General features: G+C 44.1%; 1 protein-coding gene across 35 annotated transcripts in view; it reads right to left on the reverse strand.

Moving 5' to 3' along the window:
• Positions 1–19,118, reverse strand: part of dmd (dystrophin) — a 196,625-nt gene that overhangs the window by 110,920 nt on the left and 66,587 nt on the right. For all 35 annotated transcript variants that reach the window (XM_078095891.1, XM_040172762.2, XM_040172772.2 and 32 more), the window contains exons 3-8: positions 11,133–11,225; positions 9,768–9,848; positions 8,597–8,689; positions 2,487–2,588; positions 1,479–1,549; positions 514–632 (exon numbers count right to left, since the gene is read on the reverse strand). In XM_078095891.1, the coding sequence (XP_077952017.1) occupies positions 514–632; positions 1,479–1,549; positions 2,487–2,588; positions 8,597–8,689; positions 9,768–9,848; positions 11,133–11,225 (559 nt within the window). The remainder of the gene's footprint in view (positions 1–513; positions 633–1,478; positions 1,550–2,486; positions 2,589–8,596; positions 8,690–9,767; positions 9,849–11,132; positions 11,226–19,118) is intronic.

Consider the following 19,118-nt stretch of genomic DNA (forward strand, 5'->3'; position numbering starts at 1 on the left):
TGCTGAAATTTTTCTTGTGATAAATGTAGCAAAAAGAACACCAGCACCACCAGCATTCATGTCAGCGAGCTGCCTGATTGAACCAGGTTAGCTTCACCCACGCTACCTCCGCCGGACAGTTTTGATTAAAGGTCTGTATACTGGTCTCAGGCCAGCGGCCACCCGGGCAGTGATGGACGTCAACCAATTCTGCGTGAATAAAGTGCAGTAAGGCCTCTCGGGGGATTATTTGCAAAAACATATTTCAAAAAAGGACTTTTCCTGCAGGTGGGAACATTTTTAGGCAACTTTTCAGTCAGGCTTCACTGATCATATCCTTCCACCAAGGTGACCTCAAGTGATCCCCATGGTTACGCCAAATCACAGCCTGATCGGGAGGCGTTAAATATGGTCCGAGCCGCAACTCACCCCAGGTGTTTTCTGGAATAATTGATGTGTCTAAGTGTTAGTTGGGGTGACATTCAGTCGAATGCTTTATCTCGGTGAGAGTACTGGGCTGTGTGTGCCAGTTACCCTCGGGGTCCAGCAGCCTGACTATCCCCAGGTGCTGCTCGGCCTTATTGAAGGCGTGTTCCAGTCTGTCGATCGCAGACGTCTTCTTCTCCACCGAGCTCCAGTCGAATAGCTCAGGTCTGCAGAGGCCAAGGGGAGAGAAACGGGGGGTCACGTACCATTCAAGCATCCAAATAACGAAGGCACACCCGAGCATTTAGTCCATCGCGCTCCCCGGATTAGGATGCGTTTTAATCAAGGCGACAAAGAGCATTCTCCAAAGAAAAAAAGTAACTATATAACTTGGATTCATTTTTTAAAGAATGAAATATGCTGCAAGTAACTTGTGTGTCAGCGACCGTGTGTGAGCGCTAGCTGCACACAGTCACCCCCTTAAAAAAGAAAAAGAGAAGGATTCCTCTATGTTATTGGATTGGAACATTTGCTTTGTGAAATCTGTTGATTGATCTCCTGATTTGTATTCCGGTAAGGACACTGAGAATATGCAAACTTACCATGATTTCATTCATTAGTTAATGAACAGATATGGCCTGAGACCCAAACTCTCACAGCTATCCATGAAGGCACCGTTTCAACTCAACGAAGGTGTTCATCCATTGATTGACTTCATTAATTCACTTACGTATTTCTTCATTCAGAGCAGCTAGTGCAGTAATTATTTTTCTATACCAACGTCTTTGGTTATGTAAATAACTGCAGAATCACAGATTAGGTTTAAAGAAAGAACATATATTTCTTCTGGTTGGCTTTCGGAGCAGTCCGTCAGTACCTGACAGGTTTTTTCCCCTCTTTTCTGAGTTCTAAGTGAGAATTGCCTTATTTCCCACCTCTGGGTAAATCTATTTGATAAAACAGGAGAGCTAAGGACCAGAATAAAGGCAGCCAATTGAATCTCCCTCCGAAACCTTTTTGAGATTCCACTCTAACACTAATACAGACACACACCACACAATATCTCCCCGTACCTGTGGCTGTGGATGAGGGCATTGAAGGCCAATCCATCATTCCAACTGCTGGAGAAGTTAACCACATTGACCTGAGGGCAGAGATGGTGGATATTAACCGAGCTAACCTTGACGAGTACGGCACTCACTGTCGAAGCGCTCTCGCCCCAATTGTGGCTTCCATTTTCATGGATACACGTCCGGTCACAGACGTCTGTTCCCTCTCAAAGTGAGAGTGTGCGCTTTGAATGAATGTGACAGAATACCATAGCTAACAAAAGTCTTTGAATGTAACGCGTGTGAAACGTTCTGTGCCGCTGCCGGCCATCTTTGATCAATTTAAGCTTAGGTTGGTTAAAAATAAGACATTTTAATATTTCCAGTTAATCCGTAAAAGGTTGTTCTTGATGGCTAACAAAGGTTATTTCGGCAATGAAACGCATTTTCAATTTGTGCAATTGGTAAAATTCGGGGGTGAAACAACAAGTAAACGCAACATGTCATCCAAACCAGTGGCATATGATTTGTTTTGTGTCCTCTGAGCAGTTTAGATGTGAGGATTTATACATAAGAGAACATTTTGAGCAGAGACAAAAAGCTAGATGGCACTGTACAAACGTGAACAAATACTCCAAAGGACAGAATGCCTATCCCTGGAATTTTAAGCTAATTGGATTTTTCACCCCTGAAAACATATTAGTAGGACTTTGGCTCAACTCTCTCGCTCTGTTTCGGTCTCATACTTAGGGCTATAAAAGGATAATCATCTCGTGGCAGTCATCCCAAGTTTGGATCATCACCAAAAACCCATCGATTATTCTTTGGCCCTGAGCCTATCTGCCAAACATTGTGGAAGAAATCTGTTCATGAGGGGTTTTAGATACCCACGCAGAGGATGGACAACTAAAAGAAGACATACGCTAAAAACATTGCACATCTCCAAAGAAGCCATTGCTTTTTAAATGAAGAAAGTCATTCGCTCCACATTTCCACGGTCAGGTAATGAGCCATAAGAAGAAGGTGACCGACCTGAGGGTACTGGCGCGTGTTCTCACGGACCCAACTCAGCAGGATCTTCTCAGTGTTGGTCTGCTGTAGGCCCGCCATCACATCCTTCATCACATCCTTTACCTACGGACCAACACACACAAGGTACAGCTGTTGTCAATGCAATTACCTTTTACCAGACAATCCCTCTTTCTTTTGATTAAACCTCGCAACAGGAAAAGCTTTTAACTAAATGATAATTTAGAGGGAATATTAGGAGATTAGGGCATTGGGCGAGGTTGACTTTTTGTTCGGTGGGGTGGAAAGGGTTAATCCCCTGAGGAGTAAGTCGTCCCAATATCGCTAGACGGAAATATCCTAGCGGCTATCTGAGGGACTGCCACAATATATTTTGAAAAAGAGCATTGTACTGAGAGGAAAAAGCGTTTCAAAATGATGTTTCTGTTAAATACTTACAACACATTTGATGGGTTCAAATTTGGTCAAAACATTCATGGTCCTTAGTGGATGAATCACAGCGACTCCTGTGATGAGTATGTGCTCAGTGTGTGAGCTCAAAGTTGAGGTTAAAATTGTTGATATAGAAGACAAAGAGAGTCGTTCATTAGTTAATTGGAAGGGCGAAATGAAGCTGCAAAATGCCCCAAATTGCTCCATAAGAAGTCTACCTGGATAGAGGAAAAGGATTAGAGCTTATGCTGATGTGACGCCTGCATATGTGACATCACCTCAAAAAGCCATTTCGGGTGCTTTCGAGTAAAGTTTTGATGTGCCCTGTCAGTGGATACTTTGCATATTCACACACACACGCACACAGTGGCACAAAGTAAGAGGACACCCGTGTTAGCATGCACATATATCTGATAGGGTAGGGCGGATATGGTTGCATCCTCACAGGCCGGTTGCTTTTGGCAGTCGTGACTGACAGTTTTGGAGCACTTTCAGAGCTCAGGGGAGGGAGAGAGAGAGGGAGAGGGGGAGAGAGAGAGAGGGAGATTATACTTTTCACTGCCCGGTTGTGCATTGCTTATGCATATCTTACTCTCACCTTTCTATCGGCTGCACGCGCTCACTAAAACACGCTGACACACTCACTAACACACCTCCTGTTATTCTTCCTGCAAGTAACTCCTCTGCCTCATATCCTGAGCCTTCTATAGTCCCAAACAAACGCACACACACACACACACACACAAACACACGCATGCAGCTAGGCAGCGTGGTGCTAGTAGAGCCCCAATGAATGAATGGAGGCTGGAATGACAACAAAAAAAACAACACTTGCCAAATGAGCCAAAAAAAACTACCTTGGCCAGCTTCACACACACACACACACACACACACACACACACACACACACACACACACACACATACACAGTTGCACAGAGACATATAAAGAAAGAAAGGGGAATAAAGAGTCTATTACACACCACACAAGCTAATAATAGAGCAAGGTGTATTTGGACTTGGGGTGAACTCCCAGGAAACTCACACACACACACACACACACACACACAAATACACACTTTTGTTAGCGATTCCTCATAGAATGTGGCCTGCTGGGTAAAAAAGGCACTCATTTGGGAATAGGTCACTGCATTCATTTCCACTTTAATTGGAGGGCCACTGTGACAAAGACTGCTGTATACACACACACACTGACACAGATACACACACACACACGCACACACACACACACGCACACACACACACACACACACACACACACACACACACAGAAGCCCTGGCGGACGTGCCCACGCACAAGTGAAACGATAACCTCCAGGGCGTAGAAGCCTTTGACAGGATTGTGTGCACGCATACACACACACACACTCACACACCTCATTACGGCATCGTGTTTTGCCATTAATCGCGTCATTAAGTCGATGCCAAAACTCGTGGGATTGAGACATTAGCCACTATTCAACTTAATGGGGAATGAAATACCGTTAGAATGTATTGTGATGGAAGCTATTTAAGATGACTTTACATGAAGTTGGTTTCAAACAACAAGTCTGTCATAAATAATTACCTCTTTAAACACAGCTCAAAGGAACCGTTTGTGGTGTTTTATTGACAGAAGTTGAACTATGTTTTCATTTGTGAAGAAGAACACTGAAACGAAGAAGAGGCTTTCTTTTCTCCAAGGGGTCCTCTTCATGTTTCTACAGGATGTGAACCGAGCAACTGACTCTATTGAACGTTCTTTTTCTTGGAAGGAGGGGGGTTACAATGCCTGAAGGCCACTAAGTTCATTTCAGTGTTAATTTGGTCGACGAAAACTATGACGAAAAATGTTCGTTAACGATCTTTTTTCCATGACTAAGACGTGACGAAAACAATCTTAAAAAATAAAAACTATGACTAAATCTAATCTAGAAGAGACAAAATTGTTGGTGATTGACGAAGTCACAATACTTTTCCCCCCTAAATTCGCCCGCACCCAACAGACAACAGACAGGCAAAGTACGGCGGATATTAACGCGTCATAATGACGTCATCCACGAACCCAGAACGCTCGCTCACATCTGTGCAGCGGTGGTTCTTGTGCACCGACGGACCGCGACGACTATTTTACGCTTCGGCGAGTTTGAATGTGCGCTTCCTTAGTTTTATCTACACTGTCTCGGTTTAGCTGACTGTTAGCAGGCTGAAGCCGCGCTGCTTCAGAGAAAGATGTGTGCGGAGATGAGCCGTTTAACAGCTCGGGGCTTTTCGGCAGACTGTCGGCCGGCAGAGATCCACGCGGACCTTTCTGCTCTGTTCTCTGGCGACGGCAGGCAGCGTTTCCTCGGCTGGATGAGACGGTCCGTTACACGCTTCTCCAAACACGTCTAACGTAATAAAATCATTGCAGGTGGAGGAAAACCCGCAGGACACAAGAGAGAAGAACTGGTCATGAAACCAAAAAATAAACAAAGAGACAAAGAGAAAGAAAAGACTGTTGAATGAAAAGTGGGGGTCCAGTTTAGAATGGCTGGTTTATGATGCAGCCAAGAAAATAATGTATTGCAACGATTGTGGGACGTTATGGTCTCTTTTATTGGGACAAGCAATTTCACAGTGGAAACAATGAAGGAGCATGAAGCTTCCGGTGGCCACGTCAAAAGCATTGCGATTAAACAGACAAAGACAACAAACTGTTCTGTTTAGATCCCTGGTCCTCATGAAGTTGTTACACCTTTGCCAATTTGTTAAATTGGCTTGCAAATAAATGCTTTGCTATTTGTTAAAATCCAAATCCTTTCATATCCAAATCCTTTCATGTAATGTTTTTTCATTGTCATTTATATTAGCTCACACAAACACTTTATGGCCCACGAGTCAAAAAGTTTGCCGACACCGGCTATAGACCTGTCCTAGGAGGGACATCTAATGGACAACCAAGTACTGGAAGCTAGACTATTATGCAGCTGTAGACACAACACAGGGGTCCCTGGGCCTGAGAAGGGAAGAAAAGGAGTTTCATTTGGATATTAAATGTGACTAAAACTAATTACATTTTAGTCTAGTTTTCGTCGACAGACCGGTCTGCGAGCTGGACGCATTGCTCTTAGTGTGCCGGTAATGATGGTAAATGATGGTTATAGCTGGTTGTCATCTACGGTCCACTACGGTTACCGAAGGGCGGCGTTTGTTTTTTGACAATGTTTTATCTCATAATTTCGTCTTTTTATCCCCTTTCTTTAGTGCGGAAATGGGCTTCTACAGTTGTGTGAATGCATCACTCCAGCCAATCCAAAGACGCGGTTTGTAACCAGTCAGGTGTAGATACCTTGGTGACTGGCTCCGCCCCCTCACTGTCAGAAAGAAAAACAGCAAGCGCATAGAAAACACCTTCGAGCGCGAGCAGAGACTAACCTCGCGAGCGAGGAAGTTCACGCTCCGCGAGCGAGCAAATATCTCGCGCGAGATTAACTTTTTATTAATTTTTTTTATTCCGATTATTAACTTTTCTGAATCGAGACCGAATCGTTCTAGAGAAAATCGAGAGAAATCGAAGAATCGATTTTTTTCCCCACCACTAAAAACTAATATGCATTTTTGTCTAAAGACTAAGACTAAAGGCTGGCGCATGCTTCTGCGTCTGCGTCAATGCACTTGTTTCTATTCATGGTTCTAAAGTCTTGTGTGTGTTGCAGAGCAAATCACCGCCAGAACAACAGGTGGAGTAACGTGTTTTTGTTGAAGACGACCTAGAGAGTCACGTCTATTTATTTATTTGTTCATTTATTTATCATAGACTTTATTGCCCCGTGCATCGCCACTGCTGCTTTTCATCGCGGACACATTTGTCCCGTATTTTCCTCCACAACTTTGTTCCTCTCGACCGGCAAACCGGCGTTTGCGGCGATCTCCCTCCGTGAATCCAACCCGCTTCTACAACCCGCCAATGACGGCTTGTAGAAGCGGTCATATTTATGAATTTCATCCGACAAAAGTTCTTAAATCTGATCCGTTCTCTCGTAAACATTCTTCGTTTTAATAATGGCGGTATCGGGCTATGAAAGCGGAAATGTGAGACTCCGTAAAGGACGTAGTTAGCAGACCAATCGCAGCCTGGTGCGCTGCGGGAGGCTTGCGTTGCTTGCGTCGAAAGCGACGCAAGCCTAGAAAAATGTCTCGATACATGCAAGGACGCAAGGAGGTGTGAAAAGACACGCAAGGGACACGCAAGGGGGTCTTGCGTCTGCGTCGCTCTGAAAACGCAGAAGCATGAACTAGGCTTAAGACTAACTCAAAAATAGCTGCCAAAATTAACACTGGTTCATTTGGATGCAATCTACAACTTCACCCCTAGTAGTTTAAAAGATTCATTTGGTTTCTTTTTCTAAGTCGTTTTCAGAACGCTGTCCTCGTCACCGCATTTTTAAACCTACTTTAGGAACCATACTGTAAAATAGAAGGTAAAAGTTAACTGTAAGGTGTGATTTCTTAAAAATACATTTCTTTCTCTTGATTAATAAGCATAATGGTTCTGCTGTTGTTTGTGTCGCATTGTGTTGGAGCATAATTTCCATGATTCCACCCATCCATCTTCATCCGCTCATCCAGGGTCGGGTCAAGGGGGCAACAGCTCCAGAAGGGGACCCCAAACTTCCCTTTCCCGGGCCACATCTACCAGCTCTGACTGGGGGATCCCAAGGCGTTCCCAGGCCAGTGCAGAGATATAATCTCTCCACCGTCCTGCATGGAACGCCTCCCTAAGCCGCCCAGGGAGCATCCTCACCAGATCAAACCACCTCAACTGGCTCCGTTCAACGGAAAGGAGCAGCGGCTCTACTCCGAGCTCCTCACGAATGGCTTAGCCACTCTCCTGAGGAAACCCATTTCAGCCCCTTATATTCATGACCGGGTTCTTTGGTCTTGACCCATTCTTCATGACCACAGGTGAGGGTAGGAGCGAAGATCGACCGGTAGATCGAGAGCTTTGCCTTCCGGCTCAGCTCTAGTTTCGTCACAATGGTGCGGTAAAGTGAGTAATACAGAGGAAAATAATAATTAAATAAATTATCACATTTTTAATATTGTTATTAAAAATCTGTTAATATATTGTGATATAATGATTTATTTTGGGTATATCACTATCTGAGCTTACTTGGGGTCACATGATGATACCCACAGGTACCCATATCCAAGTATATGCTGTATACATTGGTATCTCAAAGTGAACCCAAGACAGTTTTGTCTCCATAGGGACTAAAATGATTTAACCGTCCTCACTGTATTGAAACGTGCTTGTGGTGATCGGACTGCGATCAGATTTTGCCTGACCACATGGCAGTACAGGTCTATCTGATTGGGACGAAGGGATTTTGAGAGGCGATGCTTCCTAATAAAAAGACTCGCCAACATGAAAGCAGTAATTCCAGCTGTTTTAGCATTATTATCTTCACGATGAAACTTTGTGTGGCCCTTTGAATGGCCACTATGGAATAAGGTGCAATTATGAAGGGAAATGAATGTACATATAATTTATACATACAGGGACATTAAACAGCTTCGATTTTCTGTTTGTTTCAGTGCAGCCGGCTGAGTAAATACTCCTCAAGGTCACGGCAAATGAAACAACACAAACAGCTCTCTGAAATGCATGCACATACAAATGCACAAACACACACACACCTGCCAGTGGAGAATGATGCTCCAGATGAGCCCGAGGATCAGTTTGTGATTTCCATCAACAATGTCTGTCGCTCCGATGTTCACCAATTCCACCTAGAGGAGGGATGAAAGGGAGGCTTTAGTCCACAAAGCGCACTTCCTGTCACTCATTGGTTTCCGTCATCTTCGGCTGGTGACCCTTTTGAAATAAAAGGCAACATCCACAACGTGACATTGCATGTTTAACATGAGTCATGAGCAATTTTCTATCCTTTGCTAAAGCAATCGTCTACCCACAGCTCTGCACAGATGAGTATGGAATTAATGGCGTGTTTATGCTGAAAGGCCGTCTCTAACGCAAAATTCAAACGTTAGCACACCTAGCTAACTAGCACTATTTCCAAAGCCATTAGGCGTATCATCTTACAAGATGTTACTACCTCAGGGGTCAGGGCTGGGTGAGATGCATCAGTTCACATGTCAAAAATTCCAAGGTGTATTTGCGGCCTCAGCCCTAACTTCTGACATGGGGTCAATCGTACTCGCTTTCTCAACCCCCCCCCCTCCCAAAGCACCCACAGGTGGCACACTCCTCTCCATCCAGACTGGAAAGTTTCACACTGACCGTTGTTTGCACAACAGAAATAATCGGTCTATAATTGTAATGATAGGTTTATTCTGACTGTGAGACAGAATAAAGAAATGCAGAAACTCCTATTATATAAAAGTTATACATTGATTTGCATTTGAATGTGGGAAATAAGTATTTGATCCCCTACCTACCAGTTAGAAAAAAACCACCATGGCAAATCGTTCTCTTCTTTGTAAGTGGGCAAACTTACAAAATGACCAAGTGCTCAAATAATCATTTCACCCCCTGTATATGCGGCCATTATGTAAAATGATGTACTATTATTTCACCTTACCTATGACAACATATAAAAAATAATTACCTTGTATCACTGTAAGTGCATATTATGAAATGTGTTGTGTATCTATCTTGACGTAAAATAATATATATCAAGATAAATATGGTGAAGAGAAAGCCAGGGAAAAGAGGGAAGGGATGCTCTTTTTAGACAGAAAATGTAAGAGTGAACAGGAAGGTATTTGGAAACATTAATGCAGTCAAAGCGTCATCATATTCAACTCTTCGAGAGAAATGTCTCCGTGCCCCCGCACTTCTACTCACGTTGTTCTTCTGCAGGATCTGCAGAGCGCGGTTGACATTGTTGAGCGAGTGAACGCGTGTGAATCCCCTCTCCAACCTCACCTACACACACACACACACACACACACACAGAGGAAGTCATTGAGGCAAAAAAAGATATTGCCCAGGGGCATCTGAACAGACACATAACAAAGTGTGTGTTAATGTGTGATCGTATCAAACAAAGGAGCGGGGTGATAAGTCTTAATAGCTGAACCCGGATGTCACCTGGTAAGTGGTTTAGCGGGAGAGGCTTTAAATTCTTAAAAAGGTGTAAACACAAACATTACCGTTACAACGTCAAAAATTATCATGTCCAATTGTGGGTTTTTATTTTGTACCGTTTATGCCTGATTTGAACCTCTTCCAGGCTGTGTCCCCACAAGCACAAGGTCAGAGTCACTTGTCAAATAATTCACCTTTTCTGACAAAACTGCTTCAATGACTAAAATGATGAATGAATGAGTAGATATTGTCTGATTTCATGTGTTTTGTTTCACCTTTAAGTCTTAATGATTCTGCCTAATTTTAATACAACAGGCCTCCAACACATGTGCCGTCGTCTATATTGTCTTTACGTCTCCATGCTTTCACTGGCTGTCTCATTTTAACAAGCTAAATAACTGGACTTTACATGACGGCTGAATGAATGAATGAATAAATTGTGTGTAAGTCAGCATCTACAGCAGTCTTATAGAAGGGGTTCATAAAGGGCTCAAAATGTTTGCCAGAGAGCCCCCACACGGCAAGAAAGGCCAAAATAACTTTACAATTGTGGGTATTTATCTGAACTTTTTACTTCCTGTTTTCAATTTGTTCCACACTCATCTCTCATGAGATGACAGGTAAATTCAAATAATCCACCTACTAGTTTTTTTTTGTCAAAACAGCTTCAATGATAAAATGAGGGGTTTGAATGAATAAATCTTTTTCTTCCCTAATTGATCCTTTTTTTGAGGCCTCCACTGGTACCCCTGTGTATCCCCTACCGATGAATTGCGGGCAATTCCCTCGGGCAAAGTCCGCAGAAATCCGAACTCACAGAAAGGAGGTCACAGAGTACTCTGAATGTCTGCCAGAAAGCCCTCAAAAACACGACAACTTGACAGCGGGCCTTTAAATCCATGAGACTGGCATCGGGCCATGCCGTCGACCACAGTGCCCCACTAACGGACTCCACATGCCACAGTGACATTTAGCTTTCCACTTATGTCGCCAATAACAAAGTAAATCATTATTTTAATCGGCTCGACTCAGCATGCATCTCGCCAACAAATGCAAACAGAAAGATTCATAAACAGCACTTTGCATGTTCTTATGTCTGTGTGTGTGTGTGTGTGTTCCTACCAGCTCACGTCCCGCCAGCCCCTCCAACAGCTCCAGCAGGCGTCTTCCATCACACAGATCTGAGAATAGATCCTCCACGGGGAGTTTCCCTGTCTGAAACACACACACACACACACACACACACACACACACACACACACACACACACACAATTATACATTTTAACCGAATGTATCCAGCTTATAAACAATGGGCATTCATACGGAACACTTAAGCGTGTTCTTTAATGAAGAGGCTATGAAACAGCATCTTGCAGTCCGAGGAAGCGTTTGGCTTCATGGCTGTAAGAAACATCTGCAGGTACTGAGGTCAGTTTACTCGTAAGGCGTTCGGGGTCAAAGGTTGGATCCCCGTACCGGAGACATCCCTCGAGTACACACAGAGACGGGCCGTGTGTTTAATCTGAAGACAGCGGATAATAGCCAAGAGGTTTATCACTGCTGGTGAATCTGTGGTTAAAAACCAGCAGTAAATTCACTCTTGGAAATCGCGTACATCTACATTTCATTTGTTTTTCCTCGACAGGCAAAGAAATCAAGGAGCAGCAGCAAAGCTTGTGTAGGATCTGGTCAAGTTCCCATGATGCCTACGTCTATTACACATTACAGAAACATACTTAATAGGGACATCATTTCTTATTGGGTTCGAAGTTTTTTTGTTTGTATTTTCCAACAACCTACCAGGTCAGTGATAGAATCAACACATTACATTACATGTAATTTAGCTGACACTTTTATCCAAAGCGACTTACAATAAGTACATTTCAACCATAAGGATACATACTGAAAAGAACAAGCGAGAAGAAAGTGCAATTTCATCAAATAAGCCGATTTACAACTTCCTATAGATAAGAGCCATTGTGAGAAGAGTTTAAGTGCTACAAGTTGTTAGTGTTTTTAGTCGAGGTAGAGTCTGAAAAGGTGTGTCTTTAGTTTGATGATGTAAAGGCTCTCTGCGGTCCTGATGCTTGTCCCACCAATTAGGAGTAAGGACAGCAAAGAGTCGTGATCTAGTCGAGTGTTTTGCTCTCAGTGAGGGAGGAACAAGCAGATTGGCAGATGCAGAGCGGAGAGTGCGGGTCGGGATGTCGGGTTTGACCATGTCCTGGATGTGAACTGGACCCGATCCATTCACAGCATGGTACGTGAGCACCAATGTTATGACACATGGTAATTGCTACCTATGACATGATTCAATACTGATGAATGTTTAATTAGTGAAACTTCACTATTGCTGGAGAGTCAGAACTGGAAGCAGACGATGCTGCTGTTGAACTGCATTGTTCTTAATGGGTCAAACTATAAGGTCAATAAAAACGGCAGCCAGATTTTTTGTTTATGAAATTATTCCCCAATACGACTTTGTTTCAACAAGTACACAGGTATAAGGCACCACGGGGGCAAGAGAAGCCCCAAGCCATATGAATAACACTGGAAAACAATAACTGAATTAAACCTGTCTGACTCCCGAGAGGACTACAGCTCAATTCATCTTGGTCTTGCGAGTGACCTTCACATGCAGGCCGTTTATTAAGGGGTGTCATAACAGATTTGAGATCAGCTAATCCCGGCTCATTTTTTCCCTCGCCAACACTTGATTTAACACAGCGAGCGGGGTCGAACGGAGGATTCCAAAAATCAGGCAAAAGCCCAGTCGAGTAATTAATCATGAGAAAGTGAGAGACAAATTGGCGAGGACAGCAAAAGGGACAAAGAGGACATTGAAGACGAGTGAGCAGTGCAAAGTTTTACTTGTGCGCCCCATTCACCAATAACTTTGCATCATCTCCGCTGCCATCGTTACCGTGGCGGAGATCCCCTTCCCTGCATCAATCATGAATTATTACGACGGGCGCAATGTGTGGAGTCCTCCCCTCGTCCCCCCCGCAGAGTACAAAAGACAAAATACTCCCGAAGCCAAAAGAAAAGTGAAAAACTTTTCTGCAATGAAGGAATTCGGTTATCAATCTTGTAGATAACCGATTTCTTCCTATCGCCGGCTTTTTCTTCTCGGCCCTTTCATCTCTGCTCTCTCCCTCTGTCCTACATGTCTCACTCTGTCTCACTCTGTCTCACAGCCTCTCACACATCGCTCTCCCTCCCCTCATGTCCTCGTTTCCCTCCCTCTGTCCGTGTCTTTCTCCATCCCTCTCTGGCCCAGACCTTCACTTCTCGACAGAGTGTGTGTGTGTGTGTGTGTGTGTGTGTGTGTGTGTGTGTGTGCGCGCGTGCACGCGCGTGCTTGTGCGTTGGGAGCAGATGTGTTATTTGAATGGGCTGCGTGGGTGTAGGTGATAAGTGAAGAAAAGGAAACACAGAGGGAAGCGGAGGAAATGTTGCTCTAAAGAGGGATGTGCACGTCGGGATGTTACAACGCCGGCTAAAACAGATCCCCCAAAAGAGGTTTTCTCCCTCGTCATCATTTACTGGTACGATGAAGAGGGTCCTTTGGCTGTTCTCCAGCCTCAAATGATGTTCTTGTGTCTGCATTTCTACTTAACTTAAGAATTATAGAAAAAGTAACATCCAAAACAAATTTTCTGTCAACAGATGTTGATTTCACAGCAAATCCAATCCAAATGCTTTTCTGCACTCCTCCCTGTTTCATGGCGCAGGAGCAGAGCCACACGTTACCCACATGGGAAGTGTGTTTAGTCATGGCGCAGGAGCAGAGACACACGTTACCCACATGGGAAGTGTGTTTAGTACCACCATGTCGAAGGATAATTGAGTAGGAAAAAAGAAAGCTCAAATGCAAACCACAAAGCGGCACTTTCCTTCAATCTAGAAACTTGAGTATTTCCGAGCAAGATGATGTTTTCACAGCGAGTGGCTGCGCCGCCTGACCTAAGTGTGGAAAGATGGAATGAAAGCAGAATATTCTTAAGGGCATAAGTGATGTCTACGAAGAAGCTGCTATATGCAACACTCTTTTCTACATAAAGTGAAGTTGTAAAGTTTTCACATGAAGCCACATGCTTTTTGGGTTAAATAAGTTTGTTTGTTACATCGGGTGCTGCTAAGAAAAGTTGCCGTATTTCCCTTTCTCGCATTTCATTTGGAGTTAAACCTTTAAAAAAAAAGGATTAACACAGGGCAGCTGAGCTTTTCTCAAAGATATGGCATTTCATCAGTAATACTTTCCGAGCATTTTTATTTGACTTCTGTAATATTTGTCCCTTTTGTGTTGTATGTCACAGTTTGGGTTCATGTCTGGTTTTATTTTGTAGTTTCTTTCCTCTGTTCTCCCTGGGTCACGTCACTTCCTGCCTTGTCCTGTCAGTCCCCCGTGATTGTCTGTCATGTCATGATTGTTTCCAGCTGTTTCCAATCACCTGCACCTCTCTAGTGTATTTAAGCTACGTGCGTCTCTTGTCGTGTCATTTAATGTTCGGCAGCTCCCGTCCTCGGGCCACTTCCTGTCTCCTGTCCGTGACTACGTTTTTGCCCTTTTGGAAATCTGAGTTCTGACTATACGGCGCACCGGATTATAAGGCGCACCTTCAATGAATGACCTATTTCAGAACATTTTTCATATACAGGGCGCACCGGATTATAAAGGGCATGAGATACTGCAGTCAAACGTTTGACGTCGGGGCGGGTGGATGGGGGTATGGGGGTAGGTGGAGACGGTGCTTTCAGGGTCCGATCGATGCTGCGAGGTTCATAGCACAATACCGCCATTATTAAAACGAAGAATGTTTACGAGAGAACGGATCAGAGTGAAGAACTTTTGTCGGAAGAAATGCGTAAATATGACCACTTATACAAGCCGTCATTGGCGGACTATAAGGACGCGCGGATGGCCTCTGATTCATGGAGGAAGATCTCCGCAAACGTTGGTTTGCCGGTCGAGAGGTGCACAAAGTTGTGGAGGAAAATACGGGACAAATGTGTCCGTGATGAAAAGCAGCAGTGTCGATGGACAGTGCAATAAAGTCTATGATAAATAAACAAACCAACAACTTCCACACACAAAGACGTGACTCTCTAGGTCGTCTTCGACAAAAACACGCTACTCCACCTGTTGTGTTCTTGTTCTGGCGGTGATTTGCTCTGTAACACACGCAAGACTTTTAGAACCATAAATTGAAACGAGTGCGTTGACGCAATGATGCAGACGCAGAAGCATGCGCCAGCCTTTAGAATAACGTATTTTCCCCGTTAAGATGGTTCAGCTACTGTAGAGAAAAGGGCACCGTCTCTCGCTGTTTAATCTCATGAAGTGCTCGGCGAGAACGAAAGCTTTGTTTCTCCAACGCACCCTGAAACAAGCTCCATATCTCACGCCCTTGAGCGCCCGCTCAGCATCTCGCCGTCGTAGACCAAGCTTTGGCATGTTTGGCAGAGCGCCTTGAGCGCCGTGTACAACCAGTATGGATCAACTAATTAACCAATTGATCCATATATAAGGCGCTCCGGATTATAAGGCGTACTGTCGTTTTTTGAGAAAATTAAAGGCTTTTAAGTGCGCCCTATAGTGCGGAAAATACGGTAATAAAGTCCTTTTTTGTTCCTCTGCAAAACTGCGTCTGAGTCCTACCTTCCCCGAGAACACTCCTGACAGTATGACGCAACCAGGAAACGTCTCAGCAGAGTTTTTTCCCAGGAATCGTTCCAGCCGGATACCTCTTTTACTCGGGCTGCGCTCCCGGAGCCCTCGGTGGGCGTTCGGGTCGCCGCTCTCACCGTCCTCCACTTACCATGCCGCCTCCAGAGGAGGAGGCCATCTCGTGGTCGTCCGCCGGCGGATCACACTGGGACCTCGCGGCCCGGCCCCAGGCCACTAGGGGTGGGAATCTCTTGGCACCTCACGATTCGATTCCGATTCAGAGGTCAACGATTCGATTCTAAACCGATAAAACGATTATCGATTCTAAACTGATAAAACGATTATCGATGCATCTCGATTTTCAAAATTTTCTCAAATCTGAGTTTGCTACTCAGTGGTTGCTAATCACTTCCTACTTTATTTGATAATTAAAGAAAATCAACAGATGAATTACCTTCTCTAATTTGTTATAACAGAAAAAGAAATCTTTGTCACAAATATGATTTTCTATCAACAATGCAAGAACCAATGCAGCTTGCATTTCAACACAATATGGAAGTAGTAAAAAAATTTAACACATTAATTTTTCTTTTAAATGAAGAAAAAGCTGCTCTTAGTCTCAGACCGGTCCGTATTTGTAAAATACCGGAAAAAAGTCCAAATCTGTGAATATCTTGCCAACTTTCAATATGGATCGACTTTTTGGAAAATCAAAATAATGAGGTAAGATATGCGCAGGCTCCTCCATAGTTCGGTAAAGTTGGCAAGATATTCAGATTCAGACTGACAGACTGGTCTGCGAGCTGGACGCATTGCTCTTAATGTGCCGGTAATGATGGTAAATGATGGTTATAGCTGGTTGTCATCTACGGTCCACTACGGTTACCGAAGGGGGGCGTTTGTTTTTTGACAATGTTTTATCTCATAATTTCGTCTTTTTATCCCCTTTCTTTAGTGCGGAAATGGGTGACTGGCTCCGCACCCTTACTGTCAAAAAGAAAAACAGCGAGCGAGTAGAAAACACCTTCGAGCGCGAGACTAACCTCGCGAGCGAGGAAGTTCACGCTCTGCGAGCGAGCAAATATCTCACGCGAGATGAACTTTTTTTAAAATTCTGATTATTAACTTTTCTGAATCGAGACCGAATCGTTCTAGAGAGAATCGAGAGAAATCGAAAAATCTCTATTTTCCCCCACCCAGCAGCAAACAACGACTTCCAGCGCTGGGCCGCAGCAGCTTCCCATTCCGGCCTCCCTATCCAGGTCCTCGACTCCCGAACCAGTGCCCCGATCCAAGCCCCTGACCCCGGTGCCGGCCCCACCACCCCCGGTCCCAACTCGCCCAGTACCGGCCCCTCGATCCAGGCCCCCGGTACCGGCCCCTCGACGACTTCCCCGGGCGGCCCGACCAGCGTCTCTGGTTTCCCTCCCTCCCGCCCCTTGTCTGTTCTTTGCCGGGTTTGGGCCATCTGGAATTTGGCCCTTGAGGGGGGTAGTTCTGTCACGGTTTGGGTTCATGTCCGGTTTTATTTAGTAGTTTCTTGCCTCTGTTCTCCCTGGGTCACGTCACTTCCTGCCTTGTCCTGTCATTCCCCCGTGATTGTCTGTCTAATAAAGTCCTTTTTTATTCCTCTGCAAAACTCTGCGTCTGAGTCCTACCTACTCCGAGAACACTCCTGACATTGCTGGTTTATTTTATTTGGACAAAGATAAATATCAAGGAAACATCAGGTGTTTTATCCTTTATAAATGTGTTACCAAAAATTACCAAAGTCATCAATGTTAACATGACAGTTCTGCTTTTCACTTTGACCCAACAATTAATCTTGTAATGTGTGCTGTATAATTGAAGCCCAGGGATATTTCCGATAAAGCATGCACACCAGCCAGCTTTTAATAAATGGTAAATGGACCTGTAATTGTTCAGCGTTTTTCTCGTCTTCAAACGCTTAAAGTGATTTTAAACTACATATCCTTGACAGGAAGTGACCAGAGGAATAACGTCTTGTAAGAGAAGGCGTAAATACGGCTCTGGAAGTGACCAGTTAATCCCAAGGTGACCCCACCCTAAAGCACACTATGCTTTATGGTCTATTTGAATCCAATTACTCTTCCCTCAGGAAAATAAAACCTACATGGACAATTATTCTGTGAGTCTGACATCCAAGAAGAGGGCAAATGGCCTTCTGAGTGCATGACTCCTTGGGGTTTTTTTTAACGTCCAATCATCCTGACCTCTTAATTGACTTGGAGATGAGAACGGGCTGCTGGAAGATGGTCAAAATCCGCCAGCTAGCAACTCTAAAGCTCACAAATGAACATGTTACTTGTGTGACATGTAATTCAATCCCGGGCTCCACTGGGGTCCGTGTCAATGGTTCCTTGGGGCAAAACGCTTAATCCCAGATTGCTGTGACTGGTGTGTGTGGAAGGAATGAATGTTAGCTGATGATGGTGGTAGCGTTTGAATGAATGTGAACGGGTTAATGATAAAATGCTAACGCACCTAACATGCTTGGAAGAATAAAAAAGCGTGATACAAGTACATTCCATTTACCCTTGGACTTTCTGTTTTTGGACAGACAGTCAATAAGGTAAATCAAGCAATTTGAATAAAACTTTTCTTATTCTACCATTATTTTTCAAAGCCAGATAGAAATAGAAAGAAAAGAACATCCAGGTTTATATATCGCTCACTTCAAAGTCTGCTGTTGGGGATGATTGGCTACATTGTTGAAAGAAATCTAATGAAAATGGATAATGAATAAACCCTCTTCATGCTCCAAGAGACTGACACTTAAGTTTTGCGGGTAACGTGAAGGGCAGCCTGTTCTTTGCATCCGACCAACAAAGAGGTGTGAAATCCCCGGCTGCTTTTGGGACACACTCAGTCCTGATTTGTTTCAGCTCATAAGCATCTTTTTATCTTCTTCCAACACAAAAGTGAGGTTCACATGCCAACAGACATCCACCATCCAGACTCTACTGATAACAACCCCCCCCCCACACACACACACCTTTACATTACATGGACCAGAATGCCAAACACTCATTCTTCACTATGTGCCCCGATATACAAGTTGATTTGGTGTCTGGGATTACAGGCATCGATTATCCCGGTATCATGTCATATCCCATCTTGTTTTAGTTATACAGGAATACCAGAAAGTGTGACTCGCTACACAATCTGTACATGGTCACTTCCAGCACCAGAAACTAGTGAGCCATCTTGCTTTCTCATCTTCTCTGTTGAGAGTAAGACGGACCCTACCGGTCGGGAAGGCGCTGCATGCGAGTCCCGTTAGCATTGGCAAATGTTAGCATTTCGCCAATATGTTACACTGTAAAAGTCAATGTTAGCAAAGTTAATCACCAATTACATTGTGAAACTGTAATGTTGGTTCTCTAACAGTACTTTTAACTGCGAGGGATGGTT

Source organism: Gasterosteus aculeatus, chromosome 1 (genome assembly GCF_964276395.1).
Source record: "Gasterosteus aculeatus chromosome 1, fGasAcu3.hap1.1, whole genome shotgun sequence".
NCBI classification, from domain to species: domain Eukaryota; kingdom Metazoa; phylum Chordata; class Actinopteri; order Perciformes; family Gasterosteidae; genus Gasterosteus; species Gasterosteus aculeatus.